Source organism: Vipera ursinii, assembly GCF_947247035.1.
Source record: "Vipera ursinii genome assembly, chromosome: Z".
In the NCBI taxonomy this organism is placed as follows: domain Eukaryota; kingdom Metazoa; phylum Chordata; class Lepidosauria; order Squamata; family Viperidae; genus Vipera; species Vipera ursinii.
In genome coordinates, this window is record NC_139517.1 from 2,388,916 (window position 1) to 2,412,762 (window position 23,847).

The following is a 23,847-nucleotide window of genomic DNA, read 5'->3' on the forward strand; positions in this document are numbered from 1 at the left end:
GCTAAAGATTTCATCAAAAATAATGCAACTGCCAAGTAATTTGTCGGTTTTTGAATTCTTAAGTCTTGTCACCATCTGGAAAGACACGTCAACACAAAGGACCGACTTGAAATTCAGTATTTCTTTAAAGAGGAATCTCATCGCCCGTTGCTTAAAACAGGATTTATTTTGGTACGGGTGGGGAAAAAATGGGCCACCCTTGGTGTGTTCGGTTGCAAAGGGGCCTCTTGTCCCCAAAATAATTTATTTCTCAATCAGCTTCCTTCGCGTTCACAGGAGAAGGGATCTCCAGGTAGTCCTCGACTTACGACTGTTCATTTAGCGACCGTTCGAAGTTACGACACGGCTGGGAAAAAGCGACTTATGATCGTTGGTCAGAATTGCGAGACTTTGCAGCCCCTCCCGTGGTCACGTGATCAAAATTCGGACGCTTGGTCGCTGGCTCATGCTTACGACGGTTGCCGTGATCCCCTTTTGTGGCCTTCTGAGAAGCACAGGCAACGGGGAAGCCGGTTTCACTTAAGGACCGGGTTGCTAACGAATCAACTGCAGTGATTCGTTTAACAGCCGAGGCAAGGAAGGTCGTGAACAGGGGGCAAAGCTCGCTTAGCAAACGTCTCGCTTAACAACAGAGGTTTTGGGGCCTCCACTGCGGTCGTACGTCGAGGACTGCCTACACAACGATAAGATAGTTTGCCTCTTCTGTTGCCTGGAGGATTCCCGGAGGCGGAATTCGTACCTCTCTGGATCTTTGGTGCTCTTCATATCTGCCCAGCCCACCCTGCTCTCAAGGAAAACGGGCGGGCTCCCCTCGTTGAGGACCAGCAACCTGCTCAGGCTGAGCGCCCCAGGCTCCTAGATGGTGGTGCTGTTTTCTATGCTGGGGGGGTAGAGGTAGGTGTAAGGCAGCGTGAGGGTCTTGTTCCGGCTCTCGATGGCCAAGGTGATGTGCTTGAGGTGCTCCTGGAAAGCGCCGATGAGCTGCTTGGGGGCCGATTCCACAAAGTGTTCCTCGTCGTAGTAGCCCAGCGGTTTCTGCAGAAGCGGAAGAGGGTCACAGAACCACAAATAACCCAGCGGGAAGGGGCAGCCCTGGGGGTCAAATCTGAGGGGAAGGAACTCGGTTTGGTTTTTAATGTATGCCATTGTGCCCTCGGTAAAAAATGACAATAAAGGAAGGCTGTCTGTCTGTGTGTCCATATCTTCAAAGGGTCTTCAAACTTGGCCCTTTCATGGCTTGTGGATTTCAACTCCCAGAATTCCTCAGCCAGCGTAAGGGAGCTATGACCCTTTGATGGCTTGGGGACTTCAACTCCCAGAATTCCTCAGCCAGCGTGAGGGAACTATGACTCTTTCATGACTTGTGGACTTCAACTCCCAGAATTCCTCAACCGGTCTGAGGGAACTATGACCCTTTTATGACGTATGGACTTCAATTCCTGTGTACGGTCACTCATGCGCTCGTGACCTCTCGCCTAGACTATTGTAATGCTCTCTACATGGGGCTTCCCTTGAAGACTACTCGGAGGCTCCAACTGGTACAGAATGCGGCCGCGAGAGTTGTCTTGGGAGTTTCCCGGTACTCCCATGTGACACCTTTGCTCCGCGAGCTGCATTGGTTACCAGTTGTCTTCCGGGTGAGGTTCAAGGTCTTGGTGATGGTTTTTAAGTCCTTACATGGCATGGGTCTGGGATACCTCGAGGACCACCTGCTGCCGGCGTCAACTCCCCTCCGCCCTGTGCGTGCCCACAGAGAGGGCCTCCTCAGGGTGCCACCGGTCAGAGAATGTCGACTGGTGGCCCCCAGGGGGAGGGCCTTCTCTGTGGGCGCTCCGGCGTTATGGAACCAACTGCCGGTTGAGCTCCGGATGGCATCGGACCTTCGCTCCTTCCGGCGCGGGCTGAAGACCCATTTATTTGAACTAGCTGGTCTGGCCTGATGGGGAACATTAGGGTTTTTTAATGGTTTTTTTTTACTGTTTTTATTGTTATTGTAATTTTTAATTGGGCATTTGTTTAATTTCTTTTTAATTTTTGTATTGTTATTTATATATGCCCTGTTAAATGCCCTGAGTCCCTAGGGAGAAGGGCGGTATAGAAATCAAATAAATGAAATGAAATAAATGAAATGAAATTCCCAGAATTCCTCAGCCAGCGTGAGGGAATTATGACCCTTTTATGGCTTGGGGACTTCAACTCCCAGAATTCCTCAGCCAGCGTGAGGGAACTATGGCCCTTTGATGACTTGCGGACTTCAACTCCCAGAATTCCTCAACTGGTCTGAGGGAACTATGACTCTTTCATGACTTGTGGACTTCAACTCCCAGAATTCCTCAGCCAGCGTGAGGGAACTATGACCCTTTCATGACTTGGGGACTTCAACTGCCAGAATTCCTCAGCCAGCGTGAGGGAACTATGACTCTTTCATGACTTGTGGACTTCAACTCCCAGAATTCCTCAGCCAGCGTGAGGGAACTATGACCCTTTCATGACTTGGGGACTTCAACTGCCAGAATTCCTCAGCCAGCGTGAGGGAACTATGACCCTTTCATGACTTGTGGACTTCAACTCCCAGAATTCCTCAGCCAGCGTGAGGGAACTATGACTCTTTCATGACTTGTGGACTTCAACTCCCAGTGCACAAAGTGGGTCTACAATTAACCTTCCAGGAAAAGCAGGGGGACGGGATCCCTGCCTGCCTCGGAGCCACCCCCATCCGGGGCCCTGGCTCCTACCCCTCAGCCCTAATTCTGCTTCCTCCCGCTGGCCTGGCGCATTGCGAGACCAAAGGGCGAGAAAAATGGGAGGGAGGGAAGGGGAAGGAGGTGGGGTGTGTAGGGGAGGCTCACCATGTCAAAGGTCTCGTTCCGCAGCACCCAGAGGACGGAGAGCACCTGGCTGGTCACGTTCATTTCCGGGATGGTGTCCAGGAACTCCTGCAGGGTGACGGGGGCCTTCACCTTGGGAGGGGGCTTCCTCATGGACGAAGGCAGGTTGGGCATGAAGGCCCCCATCTCAAACTTCCGCCCAGAGAGAAGGAGGAGGAAAAACGCATCAGACAAGGGGCATCTCCACCCAGAAGGAAGAGAAAAAGATTTCCCCCCCCCCGCTTTTAATCCCGGTTGATTTTAGACGTGGAGAAAAATTAAAATAAAAAACCCCCAGAAAGAAAATACTGTGACTTCCGGTTTGTCGCGTGGCCGCCGTGGGTGTGCAGAAGACGACTCTCGTCTTCCCCGTCCAATTTTGCACCGCTGGGGGACCCTGAAAAGGGTTGAAAGTCGCCCCGTCGAGGCGACCAGCAAGAGGGACCCTCGCTGGATCGTGGGAGAGTGGCAACTTTCCCGTTAGATCTGGCGAATCCCTCCAATCCAGCGGATGAAAGGACCGGCCAAAGAAATATGGCTCGTCCTGAGGCTGCTAACAGCCGAAGTCGCATCTACCATCTGGTAACTCTGAAGCAGCGTGGAAGAGACTGGGTGAGATCTACCTCTCTTACATCCTAATTACTTACTTACCTGCATAAGCTGCTAAAGTACTTTCCCCCCTGTGGCGAGGGAAAGGTGATTTTATCCCTCCCACCTGAAACAGCGGCGACTGACTACCCAGGGGAGTTTAAAACGTTGGAAAAAATACCGGGATCCTAATTGGAACTCTACTTCCTAAAATTGGTGGATTATAAGATTTGTAATTTTCTACATGGTGGCTCAGTGGGTTAGGACGCTGAGCTTGTCGATCAGATGGTCGGCAGTTTGGCGGGTCGAATCCCGAGTGCCGCGTATCAGAGTGAGTGCCTGTTACTCGTCCCAGCTTCTGCCAACCTAGCAGTTCGAAAGCACGTAAAAAGGCAAGTAGAAAAATAGGGACCACTCTGGTGGGAAGGTAACAGCGTTCCATGCGCCTTTGGCGTCTAGTCATGCCGGCCACATGACCACGGAGACGTCCTCGGACAAACTCTGGCTCTTTGGCTTTCAAATAGAGATGAGCACCGGCCCCTAGAGTCGGAAACGAATAGCACGCATGTGCGGGGGAATCTTTACCTTTACCTTCACCTAATTTTCTACTCCTTATTTTTCTCTGATTTTTATTCTCTATTTTTATTGAAGAGCTGGGTTTTTCCCCCCTCTTGAAATAGAAGAATAAAAACGCCTGAAATGATCCAAATAACTCTGGGGTGACCTCTGGTGGCTAAACGTGAGATTGTAACCTGTTATTCTTTAAGAGAGACTTGTTGACAGCTTTGAAAATAGATAAGATATAAGCAACTTTGAAACACCAGCTGCAAGGAACTCAGCTCAGCTCCTCACTTAGTGGACTCCCTGACTGTAAGATTTTAGTTTAATATACTATAGTTTAGTTTAATATACTATAAGATCTAAGATGGCGGCGCCTAGAATGGCTGCGGCTGCATTGGCTCTTGAAGGCAAATAGTTTTGGGAGGGATAGTAAGGGCTATAGGCCACATGATCAGAAAGATTTTAATGTGTTTGAGCAACATGGTGGAACTAAGGTAACATACGACATACGACCGACAATCTTTGCTGGCATGGGCCGTTTCCAGAGGAGGCAGAGGAGGAGAGGACCTGGAGCTTATGGAGCAAAGGAACTGGATGAAGCTGTCGGCAGGCCCAGAGGAAGAGAGAGAGACTTTTGGAGGAGTTGGTGGCGGTGGCAGCGTGCTCCAGGGGCGAAAAGAAGCAAGGCCTCTTTAAGGAAAAGGTGGAAGAGTCAGGATCAGAAAAAGGAAAGAAGGCGAGGTTGTCAGAATACAAGCGAATTTGAGGGCTAATCCACATGGAGCCCCATTTCCATCTGTCCTGTGTGCCATCGTTCACTCCCTAGAGACTAAAATGGACAATGTGAAATTTGAGCGGGCCCCGAACAAGGAGTATATATCGGAGGTGGTGACCCTTGGAGAGCTGTATGCAACGAAATTTCATTTTGATGTATGCCGATTGGTGTACATTCAAAGTGACAATAAAGTTATCACTATCATTATAATGGAAGAAGAACAGGAGTGGATTTTTCCTGCCGAGGAAGAACAGGAACAAACTCTTGGTATGTTAAAAGCGATTGTTCAAACTCTCCTTACAACTGGTGGTGAAAGAAGAAGCAGCAGGAAAAAACAAGATAGCACTCTGGGATATGCGAACTCAAATTATGACTTTAACTAAAGGTTTTGGCCTCAGCTGCGGTTGTGAGATGGGGGAACGAGCTGAACGGGGACGAAAGCCAGCTTTGTACCAGGCCTTCCTCGGAATGAGTCCCAAAGCTCAAAAGCGTTAATGTGCGAATTCAAATGAGGAAGAGGAAGGGACGGAGAGAAAGGAGAAGAAAGGCAGGAAGAGGAAGCAAAAAAAGGGAACATTTCTTCCAAGGGCCCAAAATAGCTGCGGAGAAGCGGACGTTTCCGCCTGCTGGGTTATACGGAAGCGGGGGAAAAAGGGGGTGGGGGTGTTTCCACAGGGTTGGGTCAAAAAAGTCAAGATGGCAGCCATCGGAGGGCCATGGAAGGGGAGGAGGAAGGAAGGAAGGAAGGAAAGAAATGGGAGGGAGGGAGGGAGAAAGGAAGTAGATGGAAAAGGAAGGGAGGGAGGAAGGAAATAAGGAAGGAATAAAAATGGAGGGAGGAACAGAGGAAGGAAGGAAATGGGAGGGGGGAAGTAGATGGGAGGGGAAGGAAAGAAGGAAGGAGATTGGAATAGGGAGGGAGGGAGAAAGGGGAGGGAGGGAGGGAGGGAGGGAGGGAGGGAGGAAGGAAGGAAGGAAGGAAGGAAGGAAGGAAGGAAGGAAGGAAGGAAGGAAGGAAGGGAGAATTGATTGATGGCAAAAACCAGGATGAAATGGTCCTGCTGGCAGCCAACCACGTTCCTCCCCTCCTTGGGGAGACCCCGAGTAGCCTCACCCACCTGCCCGCCGTTGACCGCCGCATGGTGAGCCGAGCAGGTGAAGATCATCATGGTCAGGTACTTGATGAGTTCCGGGACGGAGTGGAGGGCGGAAGGGATGCCTGGAAAGAAAGAAAGGGGAAAGTTTGGCCCACCTGAAATTCCCCACGGGCCAAAGGGAAGGGAGACCAAGCGGCGATTCAGAGGGAGGGAAGGAGGGACAGACCCCGCGTGTTCCCTGTGCATTGACTGCTCAGCGCATCTCAGGAATTGTTCCGCTCCTCACTCGAGGCCCTGCGTGATTTCCTCCCATTTTGAAACTGTTTTACGGCGGTCGATAAATCACACCGTCGTACGTCTGATGATGTGTTGGAGAAGGATGACGAGAAAGACAGGAAACACCGCACCGGGAGTCCTCGACTTAACAACCGTTTTGTTTAGTGACCGTTCAAATTCAACAGCACTAAAAAAACAACAACGTGACTGACGACCAGTTTGGCCACTGGCTCGTACTTATGGTGCTGCTGCAACTTCAAACGGTCAAATAAAGGGGACGGACGTAAGTCGAGGACTGCCTGCCTTCCACAGAGCGGAAAGGGCACCACCAGGAAAGGGGGGAACCAAGCCGAGCGCCCACGAGCGGGATATACCTGAGGCCTCTTTGCTCAGGAAGCCTTTGGCGAAGATCTCGGCCACCCAGGCCTGCAGCTCGCCGTCTCCCTGCACGGCTGAATCGCTCTTGTAGTAGAGTCCGACGATGCCCGAGACAAAGCTGCGGGGAGGGAGGAGGGGAAAGGGGTCTGTCCCGGCAAAGGGGGCTTAGCCCCGGCTCCTTTCCCACACCCAAGCGGGAGGAAAGGTTAGGGTGGGGGGCTCCCTGGGGGCTCTCTGAGCTGGGTGGTTTCCTTGCAAACATTGCATGACCAAACTAGGGAACATCATCAGTGCTAGAAGGGAGTGTGGGAAGAGGAGGAGGAGGAGGAGGAGGAGGAGGAGGAGGAGGAGGAGGAGGAGGAGGAGGAGAATTGAGGGGGCCTTGGTGCTCTCTGACCTGGGTGGTTTCCTTGCAGATGTTTTATGACCCAACTAGAGCCTTGGTGGAGCAGTGGGCTAATGCCTCCTTAAGTAACACCAGCTGCCTGCAATTAGTGCAGGTTCGAGTCCCACCAGGCTCAAGGTTGACTCAGCCTTCCATCCTTCCGAGGGAGGCAAAATGAGGACCCAGATTGTTGGGGGGCAATTAAGCTGACTTTGTAATAATGCCGCTTGGGGTGTGTGTGAAAGCCCTACTAAGCAGGCAGATACATAGAATGAAGGCTACTGCTAAGCACATTTGATTTGTGCTTCTTAGATTGTAAGCCGCCCTGAGTCTTCGGAGAAGGGCGGGATATAAATGGGATTTTAAAAAAAACTAAGTAACATCATCAGTGCTAGAAGAGAATGGGGGGGGAGTTGTGGAGTAGAGCAGAAGCAGAGGGTGGGGGGGTGGGGGTGGGGGGGCAGGAGGAGGACTGTTTATTGTGCTCTCTGAGATTAGTTGTTCTCTTGCAGTTGTTTCATATGTAAAAAGAGAGCAAACTCACTCTCTACTGATGACGTTCCCTAGTTGGGTCATGGAATATCTGCAAGAAAACCACCAAGGACCCTACAAGTCTTCTTCCTCTTCCTCCTCCTCCTCTTCCTCCTCCTCCTCCTCCTCCTCTCCACAAGCCACCCTTTCTTCTAGCGCTGATGACGTCCCCTAGTTGGGCAATGAAACGTCTGCAAGGAAACCACCCAGCTCAGAGACCGCCAAGGACTCCTCATTTCAACCTTCAGCTATGATATCTTCCCTTCTATCCAAGTTTATTATGACCCCATGAATTAGACCAGGGGCCTTCAAACTTGGCCCTTTGATGGCTGGTGGACTTCAACTCCTAGAATTCCTCAGCCAGCGTGAGGGAACTATGACCCTTTGATGGCTGGTGGACTTCAACTCCTAGAATTCCTCAGCCAGCGTGAGGGAACTATGACCCTTTGATGACTGATGGACTTCAACTCCCAGAATTCCTCAGCCAGTGTGAGGGAACTATGACCCCTTTTGGACTGGTGGACTTCAACTCCCAGAATTCCTCAGCCAGCCTGAGAGAACTATGACCCCTTTAGGACTGGTGGACTTCAACTCCCAGAATTCCTCAGCCAGCCTGAGGGAACTATGACCCCTTTAGGACTGGTGGACTTCAACTCCCAGAATTCCTCAGCCAGCCTGAGGGAACTATGACCCCTTTAGGACTGGTGGACTTCAACTCCCAGAATTCCTCAGCCAGCCTGAGGGAACTATGACCCCTTTAGGACTGGTGGACTTCAACTCCCAGAATTCCTCAGCCAGCGTGAAGTTGAAGTCCACAAGCTATCAAAGGGCCAAGTTTGAAGATGCCCCTGAATTAAACAGAGACGAGCCTCCAGACGTAGCTACTGTATGGGGCTGAAATGCCTGGCTCCAAACCTCTTGCGCGAGACTCGAATCCACCACCCTTGCAACCCCCATTAACCAGGCTAAATTGCGATGGTGGAGGATCACGGCTGGTTTGTAACACCTTCCCAGCAGCTGTTCCCCAGTTTGGTAAGGTGGAGGTGGAGAAGGTTGGAGGGCCCTACTCTACTCTCTGGCCAAGCTCTTTCACCTCTTGATGGCATCCCAGATCTTCAGGCCATCGTCCCTGTAGTAGTACTGGAGGAGGCCGCCCACCCCCCGGGCTTCAATGTCATCCGGAAGGCAAAGCTGGGTGTAGGTCAGTTCATCCAGGGCTCTTTGGAGAAGCACCGCTAATCCCTGGCGCCCGGTGGCGATGGCCTGTGAGAAGAAGGCAGAGTAACAGAGTTGGGAGGGACCTCGGAGGTCCTCTAGTCCAACCCCCTGCTTAAGCAGGTGACCCTAGTCAGTTCCAGACAAACGGCTGTCCAATCTCTTCTTGAAGAACCTCCAGTGCTGGAGCACCCACAACTTCTGGTGGCAGGTGGTTCCACTGATTAACTGTTCCATCTTCCTTGTAGCTCCTCCGCACAGACTACAGGTAATTCTCATTTTTTTTAGTGACCAACAGCATTAGTGAAAATGGTGACTTATGACCGGTCCTCACACTTACGACCGTCACAACACTCATCCACCCTGCCCACGGCCTGGTGACCAAAATTTGGACGTTTGGTAAACGGCATGCATTTATGACGGCTGTAGCAAGCCGGGGATCTGTGATCACAGATTGCGAGCTTCCCAGCCAACAAAGTCAGGAGGGGGGCTGGATTCAGTTAACAACCGCAGGGTTCACTTAACAACGGCAAAAATTTGTTTAACAGCCACGGCACAAGAAAGGGGTGTCCAATTGAGTGTAACTCACCGAACAACTGGCTCGCTTATCAAGGGAAATCCTGGCTTGTAAGTCGAGGACTTGCCTATGTTGGGTTATCCAGGATTAAATCAGGCCCTTTTTTCCATCAAGCCCATCATGCTGAGCCCAGATGCCCCCCTGGATGCCCACTTTTACCTTATCAAAGGTGCCTCCTTGGCTGATGAGATAGGTCCTCGCCAACACGTTGATGTGGATGGAATAACGCAAGTGGGGGATCAGGAGCTGGAGCAGGGAATGAGGGGGAAACCATGGTTACTCAAGCTAACCACCATCGGGGGGGTCCCTGCCCTCCCGCCCTTTGAACGCCCCCCCCAGCCCACCTTGTACAAGGGGTGACACATGGGGAGGGTCCTCAGGGTGGCCACCGAGAAGACCTCGGACATCAGGTGCCCGCGGAGCAGGTGGGCGATGACCTCGTGGGTGTGGAACTCGGCGTTTCGCACCCAGGTCTTGGCTAAGGTCCACAGCCACTCCTCGTCGGTGGGCAAGAAGATGGGACTTTGAGGACCAGGATGCTGGCTGAGCTAAGGGGGAGACACAGAGGGAGAGGTTGGGAACCCCTGAGGGACAAAGTTGGACATCCACCTTGGAGAGCCGATCTGACTTGGAGGGAGTCCGTTTCGCTTAGCGACTGTTCCAAGTGGCCACGACACTGGGAAGAAAGTGACTTATGACTGGTCCTCGCACTTATGGCCAGTCCTTGCACTTATGTCCGGTCCTCGCACTTATCACCAGTCCTCGCACTTACGACCAGTCAACTCACAACTGGTTCTCGTATTTATGACTGGTCCACACACTTATAATCAGTCCTCGCACTTACAATCAGTCCTCGAACATATGAGCGGTCCTCACACGAACGGTCCAGGCACTTACAACCAGTCCTCGCACTCATGAGAGGTCCTCGCACTTATGGCCAGCCATCTCACTTATGACCAGTCCTCACACTTATGACCGGTCCACACACTTATGACCAGTGCACGCACTTACGACTGGTCCTCACACACACACTTACAACCGGTCCTCACACTTATGACCCATCCTCACACTTACAACCAGTCCACGCACTTACAACCGGTCCTCGCACACACACACTTACAACCGGTCCTTGCACTTACGACCATCAAAGCTTCGCTACAGTTATGTGATCAAAATCCGGTTACTTGAATTTATGATGGTTGCAGCATCCCAGGTTCACACGATCCTCTTCTGCATCCATCTGACAAGCAAAATCAATGGGGGGGGGGAATGGTGGGCTGAGGAATTCTGGGAGTTGAAGTCCACGGGTCATCTAAGGGCCACGTTGGAAGAGGCCGGCCTTTACCTAGTGGGTTCTTCACAAATGATGGACTTACCTGGATAGCCAGAGGGAGAATTTCTCCGCTGGGCTTTTGGTGGAGCAAACAGATTGGAGCAGCGATATATTGCTGCTGGTTGTTTAATAAAGTAGTGGGGATGTTCTCCAGGATCTTGTAGTCCACCAAGTAGATGGTCCCTTTCTATAAAAAAAATAAAAAATAAAAAAAAATTAGCAGTATTCCAGTGTTTGAGGGGCTTCCCCAAAGAGGAGGGGGTCAGCTTATTCTCCAGAGCACCAGAGGGCAGGACGAGATGGAAACTCATCAAGGAGAGAAGCAACCTGGGATTAAGGAGAAACTTCCTGACAGTGAGGACAATTAACCAGCTGGCCACCAGATGTTGTGGGCACTCCATCACTGGAGGTTTTTAAGAAGAGACTGGACAGCCACTTGTCTGAGACGGTATAGAGTCCCTTCCAGCTTCTATAATCTATTCTGCTCTATTCTGTTCCGTTCTCTTCCATTTCATTCCATTCTATTCTATTTTATTCTATTCTATTCTATTCTATTCCATTCTATTCCATTCCATATTTTCTATTCTATTCTATTCTATTCTATTCTATTCTATTCTATTCTATTCTATTCTATTCTATTCTATTCTATTCTATTCTATTCTATTCTATTCTATTCCATTCTATTCTATTCTAATTTTGTTCTATTCTAATTTTGTTCTATTCTAATTTTGTTCTAGTCTGTTCTATTCTATTCTATTCCATATTTTCTATTCTATTCTATTCTATTCTATTCTATTCTATTCTATTCTATTCTATTCTATTCTTATTCTATTCTATTCTATTCTAATTCTATTCTATTCTATTCTTATTCTATTCTATTCTATTCTATTCTATTCTATTCTATTCTATTCTATTCTATTCTATTCTTTCCATTTCGTATTCTATTCTATTCTATTCTGTATATTATTATTCTATTCTATTCTATTCTATTCTATTCTATTCTGTATATTATTATTCTATTCTATTCTATTCTATTCTATTCTATTCTATTCTGTATATTATTATTCTATTCTATTCTATTCTATTCTATTCTATTCTATTCTATTCTATTCTATTCTATTCTATTCTAATTTTGTTCTATTCTAATTTTGTTCTCTTCTATTCTATTCGCAATTGGAGCAGGCTGTTCATGAAATCTCTCAGCTGGAACGGTAACAAATGGATTCATGGAGATTCTCTGTCATCCATGTCACGATTGTCCCAAAAGTGCTTTTTTCAGGAGGCAAGTGGATTTGCCTCTTTTTCTTTGAAGAGCTTTCACTTCTCACCCTAGAAGCTTCTTCAGTTCTACCTGGATGGTAGGGGAAATGGAAGGATTTATACTCCTTGCAGACAGCTGGTCATTTGCCTTTTTTTTTTAACGAGTCGTTGAGGCCACCTGGAGGTTTGGCTGTTTCCTCAGGGTCACCTGAGTGGTGCAAATGGGTGTGGAGCCTTCTTGGCTGCAGGATATTTTTCTGCCTTGTGTCCCTGCAGCCAAGAAGTTTGGGCTCAACTGCAGTCATAAGTTGAGGACCAACTGTATCGTGTCGTATTTATAAGCCATTTTCATCAGCCTTGGTTGATCTGCTTGCTCAGGAGCTGCTCAGCATTTTAAAGATGGATTTGTTGACAATGAGAGGCCCACACACACACACACACACACACACACACACACAGGCACAGCCTCTCTCTCTTTGTGTGTGTGTGTGTGTGTGTGTATCCCTGAGCCTTAGAAGACCACAAAGGTGGGAAAGGAATCACCTACAGTTCTTGATGTTGAAACAAGAGAAAATTTTGGTTATTAAATTTAAGACATTTGGAAATTAATAGAAAATAAGAATGTTATACCGTATTATCAATTAGTTGCTGTAAGATGGTGAGAAATAGAATATATCCAAATTAGATAAAATGTATGTTCTGAATATTAGACGGTGATGAATTGTGATAAAGGGAACTTTGCTTACTTAAAACTTGGAGATTATAAATATTCATTGTTAAAGTTACATATTAATGGGGAAACTAAAAATTGGGGAAAACTAATTAGGACCTAAATAACCAGGATATGTATAAGTCGGAAATTATTGGTAAATGTAAGAATGTCATTTTTATTTCCTTGATATAATAAGAGTGGTATTAGTTTAAACAGGAGACAGCAAACGCTAAGGGCAAAAGAGAGGAAATATTTAATGTAGTTGCTGAGATACTTGTATGTCATCGTAGCATCGCTTAACTTGGCCACCATGTTGCTTTTTTAAATACTTAACTGTAAAACTAGAAAATCAATAAAATATGTTTTTAAAAAAGCAATCACCTTCAGTTCTTCCTGCAGGGTTGTCGTTTCTCCCAAAGTCCCTGCCACCATTTCCTGGGTCACGGGGAAGTTTTCCGGGATAGCGGTGCACTTCCGGATTTTGATGGGGTTGATCCCGTTCAGAAACTGGTACCCAAAGAAAGCATCGTCCTTCCAGTGCTTAAAGACAAACTCTGGGTGGGGGGGAGAAGGGAGCCCAGGATGATGAAGGGTGTAGTACAACACAGCTAAATCCCCAACCAGATGGGTCTCCTCCAATGGAGCTCTTTCCACAGAATTAATTGGAACTGGCCATTCTCAAACTGGGCAATAGGTGGGTGGGCTTCAGCACCCAGAATGCCCCAGCCAGCCATGCTTTAAGGCAGGGGTCCCCAATGCCCAGTTTGTGGACCAGCATGCAAAACCACTTTCTCCCCGGAACCGGTCCCTGGTGCCCCAAAGCTTGGGGGGGCAGGGTGATGCTTTAAGGTGTGGACTAACTCCCAGAATTCCCCAGCCAGGTATGCTTTAAGATGGTGGACTTCCACTCCCAGAATTCCCTGGCCAGCATGCTTTAAGATGGGTGCCCTTCAACTCCCAGAATGCCCCAGCCAGCATGCTTTAAGATGGTGGATTTCCACTCCCAGAATTCCCCAGCCAGCATTCTTTAAGATGGGTGGACTTCCTCTCCCAGAATTCCCCAGCCAGCATATTTTCAGACATCACGCCTTCTGCCAGAGACAAGCTATGCCTGGTTTGAGCAAAGTTGTGCTACCGGTTCTGGGGAATGGAGTTGTGGGAGGTGTGAGTGTGTCGTTGTGAAATGAAGAGAAGTCCTTGGCCCACCACTGACCTGAGACCGGCGTGTGGTAGAACCAGAAGATTTTGCGGATGTCCTCCAGCCTCTCCCAGGAGTAAGGTTTGTAGAGGAAGCCCTTCATTTTGGCCTCAAAGAGGCTGACGAGGAGGAGGAGGAGGAGAGACAGAGCGTCAGACTGGGCAAGAAGCTCAGAAAGGGGGAAGGAGGAACAGGACCCCCGGGAGATGTTCGGTGTCGGGTGGGATGGAGGGATGGAGGATGAAGGTGGGGGGATGGATGGATGGATGGAGAGAGGGAAGGAGGGTGGATGGATGGGTGGATGGAGGGATGAAGGGAGGGATGAATGGATGGATAAATATTCAGGGAACATTTGGTTTTGCATGTCTGTCTATAATCTTATCCATCCATCTAGCTATATCTGTCTGTCTATCCACCTCTATCATTATCTATCTATCTATCTATCTATCTATCTATCTATCTATCTATCTATCTATCTATCTATCATCTATCATCTATCTATCTATTCATCTCAATCTATCATTATCTTATATTATTTTATAATATCTATCTGATATTATCTATCTATCTCTATCTATCTATCTATCCATCCATCCATCCATCTCTCTCTCTATCCATCCATCCATCTCTCTCTCTCTATCCATCCATCCATCCATCCATCCATCCATCCATCCATCCATCCATCCATAGATGATAGATTATGATCTATCATCTATGAAACTATCTATATCAATCTATCCTCTCTCTCTTTCTCTCTATCCATCCATCCTATTTATCCATCAATTTTCTCTCTGCCTCTGTCTCTGTCTATCTGTCTGTCTGTCTGTCTTTCCATCTCTCTAATCTCTCGAGGGCCACAAGGAGGCTTCAATTCCTGGGGACCACATGGAGAAGAAACCCTGACGCGCTGGGCTTTTGCCTTCTCCAGGAGGCTGTTCCCCTCTCTCCAACCACCCCTGGCATCTCTTAGTGGTCTCCCCTCCAGCTCTCCAGCAGGCCTGACTCTGCGTGGCTTCCCAGCCCAGGGGGGACTTGCTAGTAAAACCCGGCCCCCAACACTTACGCAGTCGCCCCACGTCCGAAAAAGGCCGTTGCCTTAGGGAAGGAGTACCTAATGTTGTATTCAATTGTGGCCGTTGTGTCGATGTCGGCACACCAAGGTACATTGGGCAGGTATTCCTTCCACCTGTGTGCAGAGAAATTGTCTCTGTTTTTATACATATTGGCTTTTATTTTTGCATTATAGTTGTAAACTGCCAGAGTCCCCACCTCTTCAAATTGCTGGCAAAGTTGATAACGCACAGTTTGGTACATAAAGTTTGCGAGAACAATTGAGAAAGAATGAAGCGCTCTGTGCTTACTCCAGCAACTCTTTGGGGCAGTAAACAGTGATCCACTACTACACCATCTTGACCCAGTGGCTTAGGGTGATGGGACTTGTAGTCCCAGAACTTGGGAAGGCACCGTCTCCTGCCTGAGCAGGGGGTTGGACTAGATGACCTCCAAGGTCCCTCCCACCACCATTATCATCATTTAAGAAAGGCAATACTATATATATTCCTCTTGATCGGGAACGAGATCTTCGTAGATCTTCCTCTAAACTACAACTCCCAGCATCCTCTCTAATCGGCAGTTGTATGGCAGCCGGGAGTCGTAGGCATTAGAATCATAGAGAGGAAGAATCGGAAGGGACCTTGGAGATCATCTAGTCAAGTTTTCACAACCTGGGCCTCTTTCAGATGGGGTTGAGTGACTTCAGCTCCCAGAATGCCCCAGCCAGCAATACTGGCTGGGGCATTCTGGGAGTTGAAGTCCACCCAGCTTAACAGTGACCCTAGTCGAGAATCTCTTTGCCTCAGTGGGACCAAACAGGGATGCTGGAGTTTAAAAACGTCGACTCTGAAGAGTCCACCGTTTTAAAATTAGACTTAAAAATTAGACTTAAAAGGGAGAGGAAAATTAAATATTAAATATTATGAATGTGTTTGATTTATGGATTTACCCAGGCAATTTACATAATGGTTTTGATTTATTAAAGGGGATATTGTATTATTAAGTAGATGATTTAATATGGTGGGAAATAGATAACTTTTAGGAAATAGAACAAGATTATATTCAAATAGATAAAATGTGTATTTTGGATATTCTAGTTAGTTATGAAGTGGGATAAGGGGAATCTTGGTTACCCAAAGTCTGAAGATTATAAATATCAAAGATTAAATTGTAATATTGACGAGAAATTAAAAATCGAGGAAAAATTAACAGCAGGATATGGATTGTTTATGAAGATTGAATGCAGTTAAGATAGGTACAAGCTGAAAAAAATTTATTGATAAATGTAATAATGATGTTTTTATTGTTGATACAATTAGAAATGTACTAACTTGAACACGAGACAGTAAACGTTAAGGGAAAAAGAGAAGAACTATTTGATGTCGTAACCTGACTTTGTTATTGAGTTATTGTTCAACCAACCCAGTTGCTGTGTTGCTTTTCAAATAGTCAAATGCAAAATTGGAAAATTAATAAAATATTATTTTAAAAAAAGAGTCCACCGGTTTTCTTCCAGACTCACCCATATTTGCGCTGTCGCAGCTGCAGCTCTTCCCGACGATGCCTCCGCTGAATGGTGGGAGTGTCGTCCGAAGGTGTGTGAGCTGTGGGGTTAAAAAAGGAAGGGAATCAGGAACAAAGACCCCACCTCGGCTGGCCTCCTTTGCCAGCCCACCCCTCCCGGCTCCTGCAATTCCCACGGAGTTTTTTCTTTAAAAAACGTTTTATTGATTTTCTAATTTTACATTTAAGTATCTCAAAAGCAACGTGGCGGCTGAGTTAGCCGATAATTCAACGACGTACAAGTGTCTTTCGTGCAAGTCTCAAACTACCGCATTAATTATTTTCCCCTCTTCTCACAGCTGACTGCCTCACCTTTAAACTAATACAATTCTTATTAAGGTAAAGGTAAAGGTTCCCCCACACATGCCTGCTAGTCGTTTCCGACTCTAGGGGCCGGTGCTCATCTCCGTTTCAAAGCCGAAGAGGTGGCGCTTGTCCGAGGATGTCTCCGTGGTCATGTGGCCAGCATGACTAGACGCCAAAGGCGCACGGAACACTGTTACTTTCCCACCATAGTGGTCCCTATTTTTTCTACTTCCATTTTTACGTGCTTTCGAACTGCTAGGCTGGCAGAAGCTGGGATGAGTAACAGGCGCTCACTCTGTTACGCGGCGCTCAGTATTCGACCCGCCAAACTGCCGACCTTCCGATCGACAAGCTCAGCGTCCTAACCCACTGAGCCACCGCGTCCCTTACAATTCTTATTATATCAATGGAATAAACGTAACATAAAATAAAAAAAAATAAAAATTCCTGCAGAGTTTTCTTTAGCAGGATTTGTTGAAAAGAAAAGGGAAGGGTGGAGGGGAATTCCAGCACCAGGACGGCTTCCCCTTGGGAAGCGGTACGTCAGCACCTGTGCCAGGGTGGAGGCGTTGCTGGTTTTCTTCCTAACCATCTTCCGAGGAGTCGACAAAGAGGTTGGTCTTCTCCCTGATGAGGGAAGGGCATGTGAAGGCTGGAGACGGAAGGACGTAGCTCGGGGTTGAATTGTGGGGCCCTTGGTGGTCTCTGAGCTGGGTGGTTTTCTGGCAGACATTTCATGACCCAACTGGGGAACGTCATCAGTGCTAGAAGGGAAGGGAGATTGTGGAGACAGCAGGAGGAGGAGGAGGAGGAGGAAGAGGAGGAGGAGGAGGAGGAGGAGGAGGAGGAGGAGGAGGAGGAGGAGGAGGACTGTTGGGTCCTTGGTGCTCTCTGAGCTTGGCAGTTTCCTTGCAGATGTTTCATGACCCAACTAGGGAACGTCATCAGTGCTAAAAAGGCAGTAGGGTTTGCAGAGACAAGGAGGAGGAGAAGGAGGAGGAGGAGGAGGAGGAGGAAATAACTGTGGGGTCCTTGGTGTTCTCTGAGCTGGGTGCTTTTCTTGAAGACGTTTCATGACCCAACTAGGGAACGTCATCTGTGCTGATGATCATCATCCCCATATACCGCATATAACCTGAGAGCCAGCCCCCGTCGCTTCTAGCACTGATGTTCTTCCGTAGTTGAGTCAACCTGTGGCCAGAAAGGTCGTAAAATGGGACAACACTCACTTAAGGACTGTCTCGCTTAGAAACAGATACCTCGGGCTACACGGTGGTCGTAAATCCAGGGCTACCTGCCTTTGGAGCGCCAAAGACCCACTAATCTTGCCTTGCAGGTCTCCTCCTCCAACCTGGCGTAGCTACTCACCCGTTCCTTCGCTGACGGAGACGGTGCAGTAACCCTCGATCCACTGGTAGCAGGGGAAGCGGAAGAGCTCTCCATGAGGACTGGTCACCTGGACGAAGCTGCAGTACCAGCTGCTCTGGGGGAAGTAGGAATAGGGCTCCTTCTGCAGGCGGATCAGCAAGATGGGTCCCAGGTCCCGATCGCACGGAATGTCCACCTCGGCCACCTGTCGGGGAAGCGAGGAGAAAGAGTCGGGGTCCCCAGAGGAGGAGAAATGGGGCGGTGTTGCGGGTGGCCCATGGTGCCCTGCCAGGTGTTCAGACCGCCTTGTGGACTTCAACTCCCAGAGTTCCCCAGCCAGCCTCTTCCCCTCTCCTTTCCCCTTTCTCCGTTCCCCAGTTCCCTTTGCGGCCTGCTTCTCAACTTGGCACGGGCTCCCTTGCCGAAGGATGCCCGCTCAACCCCGTTCTTTCATGCCGACTCAGCTTCAGCTTTGATCTTCCGCTGCACCCATCAGATCAATATCTACACCGCCTTACCCGACGAGATTGACAGGTCCGGGGACTTGTAGACCTGGCTTAGGAGGGCAGGCTGAGGCAAAGGAGAAGGTTCAATAAAGAAAAGTTAAGCGGGAATCGGGACTGGTGTGTGTGTCTGTGTGTGTGTGTCTCTGGTGCTTGGTTGTTGCCTTGCAGATGTTTCATGACCCAACTAGGAACATCATCAGTGCTAGAAGGAAATGTGGGAAGAGGAGGAGGAGGAGGACTGTGGGGTCCTTGGTGCTCTCTGAGCTGGGTGGTTTCCTTGCAGACGTTTCATGACCCAACTAGGGAACGTCATCCGTGCTAGAAGGGAGGGGAGATTGTGGAGACAGCAGGAGGAGGAGGAGGAGGAGGAGGAGGAGGAGGAGGAGGAGGAGGAGGAGGAGGAGGAGGAGGACTGTGGGGTCCTTGGTGCTCTCTGAGCTGGGTGGTTTCCTTGCAGACGTTTCATGACCCAACTAGGGAACGTCACATCAGTGCTGGCGGGGAGTGGGGTGTGGGAGGAGGAGGAGGAGGAAGAGGAGGAGGAAGAGGAAGAGGAAGAGGACAATGACGACTCTGGGGTCCTTGGTGGTCTCTGAGCTGGGTGATTTTCTTGCAGATGTTTCATGACCCAACTAGGGAACGTCATCAATGCTAGAAGGGAATGTGGGAAGAGGAGGAGGAGGAGGAGGAGGAGGAGGAGGAGGAGGACTGTGGGGTCCTTGGTGCTCTCTGAGCTTGGTGGTTTCCTTGCAGATGTTTCATGGCCCAACTAGGCAACATCATCAGTGCTAGAAGGAGGAGGGTTTGTGGAGAAGAGGAGGAGGAGGAGGCGACTGTGGGGTCCTTGGTGCTCTCTGAGCTTGGTTGTTTTCTTGCAGATGTTTCTTGACCCAACTAGCTAACACCATACTTGCTAAAAGGAGAGGGGTTTGTCAGAGGGAGCTTTCTTGCGGGTTTCTTGACTAGGCTGTTATTGATGGATTGGTTGTTTGTCTGAGTTGGCAGTTCCTTAATTGGTGCATTTTGTACTTCTTGTTTGTTGGTCAAGTATTAATCTTGGTGTCAATCTCGGCTCATCTGGGTGTTGACTGCTGGCAAGGAGATGTTTTGGTCTGTCTGCTTCCTTTTCGCCTTTTGGATTCTTTCTTTTCAATGGCGTGTAGATGTTGTTTCTCTCTCTGTGCCAGGTGATGGCTGATTTGTCTCAAGGCCAAGCTGCCAGGAATTCTGTAGCTTTTAGGGACTTGGCTTGGTCTAGGAGGCTCACCGTCTCCCAGTAAACCATCCCCGTCTTCTACCATTTTCTTAGGAAACAACAGCCCAGTCAAGCGACCAAGAAGAAAATAACATTTCCACCCACACTGGCAGAGAGGCCGCCTGTATACAAACAGAAAACAAATCCCATTCCTTTCTAGCACTGATAATGTTACCTAGTTGGGTCAGGAAACGTCTGCAAAAAACCTACCAAACTCAGAGAGCCCCAAGGACGCCACAGTCGTTGTCGACGTCCTCCTCCTCCTCCTCCTCCTCCTCCTCCTCCTCCTCCTCCTCCTCCTCCTCCCCTTCCCCCTCCCTTCTAGCACTGATGACGTTCCCTAGTTGGGTCATGAAACGTATGCAAGAAAACAAGCCAGCTCAGAGAGCGCCAAGGACCCCTCCCTTCAACCCTGAGCTACGAATGTCCTCCTTATGATAATTCTCCTTACACCATGGCCTGGTCACCCTCCAACTAGGAGAGCTAATTGGCCTAACACAAGGGCTAGATCACCCTCAAACGGCCAGGCAATGTGGTCTCAGGAAGTTCTTCCAGACAAGGAGTCCCCAGTTGGCTTCAGGTGGATCCATCGGGGGAGGAACCTCAGGATCAGAGCTGGGGATCCAAAATCGGATGGCCCTTCAACTGGAGATCAGCGTCAAGTCATAAGCTGGGACACGCAGGTTTTTCTGGCTTATTGATGGATGGATGGGTTTGCCCATCAGAAGCTCCGGCCGTGGGTGGTTCAGAAGTCAAAGAATAAAAGCAGGATGACTACTAGCCTGTCACAGCGAGGCTGAGATGTTTAAGACTATTAACCCAATTTAATCAGGCATGTTGGATTCTCCTAACTGGCACAGCCAGGTCTTCAGGGTTTCATGGAAGGCTAATAAGGTTGGGGTCACCCGGATCTCAGATCGGAGACGGGTCCATAAAACTGGTGCTCCAGTTTGGGAAAGCACACTTCCTGGTTTCAAGGAGGTGATGTTTCGCGCCGACTGTGGAATTCTGGGAGTTGAAGTCCAGCCATCTTCAAGTCGTCAGGGCTGAGGAACACCCGTGTACATCTTCTGCTTCCTCAAGGGGCCTTTGAAGATGTAGACCTGCTAGCTCAGGGGTCTTCAAACCTGGCCCTTTTGTGACTTGTGGACTTCAAGTCCCAGAATTCCTCAGCCAGGCACAGAAGCGATTGGGCAGCCATTTGTCTGGAATGGTCTAGGCTAGGGTCTCCTGCTTGAGCGGGGGGGGTGGACTAGAAGACCTCCAAGGTCCCTTCCAACTCTCCTCCTCCTCCTCCTCCTCCTTCCCCCTCCTCCTCTTTTTAAAGAAGAAACTGCACAGCCACTTATCTGGAATGGTATAGGGTAGGGTTCTTCAAACGTGGCCCTTTGATGACTTGTGGACTTCAACTCCCAAAATTCCTCAGCCAGCATGCCTGACTGAGGAATTCTGGGACTTTAAGTCCACAAGCAGGGGTCTTCAAACTTGGCCCTTTGATGAGATGTGGACTTCAACTCCCAGAATTCCTCAGCCAGCATGCCTGACTGAGGAATTCTGGGAGTTGAAGTCAACAAGCAGGGGTCTTCAAACCTGGCCCTTTGATGACTTGTGGACTTCAACTCCCAGAATTCCTCAGCCAGCGTGCCTGTCTGAGGAATTCTGGGAGTTGAAGTCCACAAGTCATCAAAGGGCCAGGTTGGAACACCTCTGAACTAGAGCCATCTAAAGTTCTGCTTTAAGTAGAGATAGCTCTTGTCCCGTTCAGCCTCTGGAAAGCCTGCATCACCCTAAAATAAACTACATCTCCCATCCTCCTTAACTAGCCCTGGCTGGAGGGAAACTCTTTTTCAGATCTTCTCCAGATGTTGGAGCAGGGCCCAGAAATCCATTTTCGGCTCATTTTCAACTCCAGGTTTGCCAATGTTTTTTTTTCCCCCAATTAGGCACACACCTACACAAAGACACACCCAGAGAGACACAGCCCCTGTGTGCTGAAAAGGTTGGCCCCTTCCTCTTTCCGGAATCAAGCCTGGGGGGGGTGTCTTTGCTGCCAAGGGATTGTGTTGGTGCGTGTTGATGGGACAGCCTTTGATTCTCATTCCCTTTCAATAAAAGCTTGGGTCAGCTGCCACTTTGGACAATCCCTCATTTGAATCCTTTAATTAGTTAAAAGCCTGATGATTGACAGGCCGGAGAAAGGTTTTTCAGCTCTGAATTGCCAAAATATAAATCATGTCCATGGAGAGGGGGGGGATTCTACTTTTGTTAAAGGAAAATCTCCTGACACGCCATGAAACAAATTTATAGCTAAGGCCAATTGGGATAGGCCAGGGGTAGGCAACCTCGGCTCTTTTACGACTCATGGACTTCAACTCCCAGAATTACCTGAGTCAGCTATGCTGAGGGGAAAGGGAGAGGTTTCCAGACTGAGCCATGTTGGCTCAGGAATTCTGGGAGTTGAAGTTCATGAGTCATGAAGGGAGCCACAGTTCCCCCATGTTGGCTGAGGAATTCTGGGAGTTGAAGTCCACAAGTCATCAAGGGAGCCATAGTTCCCCCATGCTGGCTCAGGAATTCTGGGAGTTGAAGTCTACGAGTTATGAAGGGGCCAAAGTTTCCCTCATGGTGGCTCAGGAATTCTGGGAGTTGAAGTCCACGAGTCACAAAGGGGCCAAAGTTTCCCTCATGTTGGCTCAGGAATTCTGGGAGTTGAAGTCCATGAGTCATAAAAGAGCCGAGGTTGCCTACCCGTGGGATAGGCTCTCCAAATGGATCCCTTAAGAGTGTAAATAATGTATCAGAAATATGTTGGGAGGAGGAGAAGGAGGAGGAGAACTGAGGGGTTGATGGTGTTCTCTGAGCTTGGTGGTCTTCTTGCAGACCTTTCATGACCCAACTAGGGAACATAACAACAACAACATAGCAATAACAATAACAACAATAACGATAACAACCAAACAATAACAATAATGAACAATAACAATAACAAGTTGGAAGGGACCTTGGAGGTCATCTAGTCCAATCCCCTGCTCAGGCAGGAAACCCTATAACATTTCGGACAAACGGCTGTCCAGTCTCTTCTTAAAAACTTCCAGTGTTGGAGCACTCACCGCTTCTGGAGTCAGGTTGTTCCACTGATTAATTGGTTCTAACTGTCAGGAAGTTTCTCCTTAGTTCTAGGTTGTTTCTCTCCTTGATGAGTTTCCATCCGTTGCTTCTTCTCCTGCCTTCGGGCGCTTGGGAGAATAGCTTGACTCCCTCTTCTTTGGGGCAGCCCCTGAGATATTGGAAGACCGCTATCAGGTCACCCCCTAGTTCTTCTCTTCATTAAATTAGATATATCCAATTCCAGCAACCGTTCCTTATATGTTTTAGCCTCCAGTCCCCTGATCCTCTTTGTTGCTCTTCTCTGCACACTTTCCAGAGTCTCAACATCTTTTGAGGGACTCCTACAAAGAAGAGGGGTGGAGGTTTCAACTTATTCTCCAAAGCACCCAAAGTCAGGACAAGAAGGAACGGGTGGAAACGAATCAAGGAGAGAAGCAACCTGGAACTAAGGAGAAACTTCCTGACAGGGAGAACAATTAACCAGTGGAACAACCTGCCACCAGAAGTTGTGGGTGCTCCAACACTGGAGTTTTTTGAGAAAAGATTGGAAAACCATTTGTCTGAAATGGTATAGGGGGTTGTCTAGGGAATAAACAACCTCCAAGGTCCCTTCCAATTCTGTTATTTTGTTATTCTGTCTCTCTCTGGACCAAAATGCACTCCAGGAGCTAAGGTACCATCTCCCAACTTCCTTCTCAATGGAACTCGAACCCAAATCTTACCGATCCTTCGGAGCAGGTCATCCCAATCTTGTCCAGAAACCTCTTGGGGCTTTCTCCGTTGGCGCCCACCAAGGTGATGGAGATCAGATCTAAAGTCCCAGTTAAAAGACCTTGGCCCGTAGTCACTTGAGCCTTGTAGATCAGCGCCCGGTTCTGAGAAGATCCGTCCTGGTCCATCCTGCTGCTGGTGGGATGGAGGAGAAGGAGGAAAGA

At 48.7% G+C, this 23,847-nt stretch overlaps 1 protein-coding gene across 1 annotated transcript; it reads right to left on the reverse strand.

The window, feature by feature from the left end:
- Positions 1-855: 855 nt before the first annotated feature.
- On the reverse strand, positions 856-23,811 carry LOC310649919 (hydroperoxide isomerase ALOXE3-like; the record flags this gene model as incomplete). Its single annotated transcript, XM_083378749.1, has 14 exons — positions 856-1,035; positions 2,850-3,020; positions 5,910-6,010; positions 6,539-6,660; positions 8,552-8,721; positions 9,410-9,496; positions 9,595-9,798; positions 10,627-10,770; positions 12,937-13,109; positions 13,769-13,872; positions 14,817-14,939; positions 16,329-16,410; positions 18,044-18,248; positions 23,635-23,811. The coding sequence occupies 14 exons, from the start codon at positions 23,809-23,811 to the stop codon at positions 856-858; spliced, it is 2,043 nt and encodes a 680-aa protein (XP_083234875.1).
- Positions 23,812-23,847: the final 36 nt, after the last annotated feature.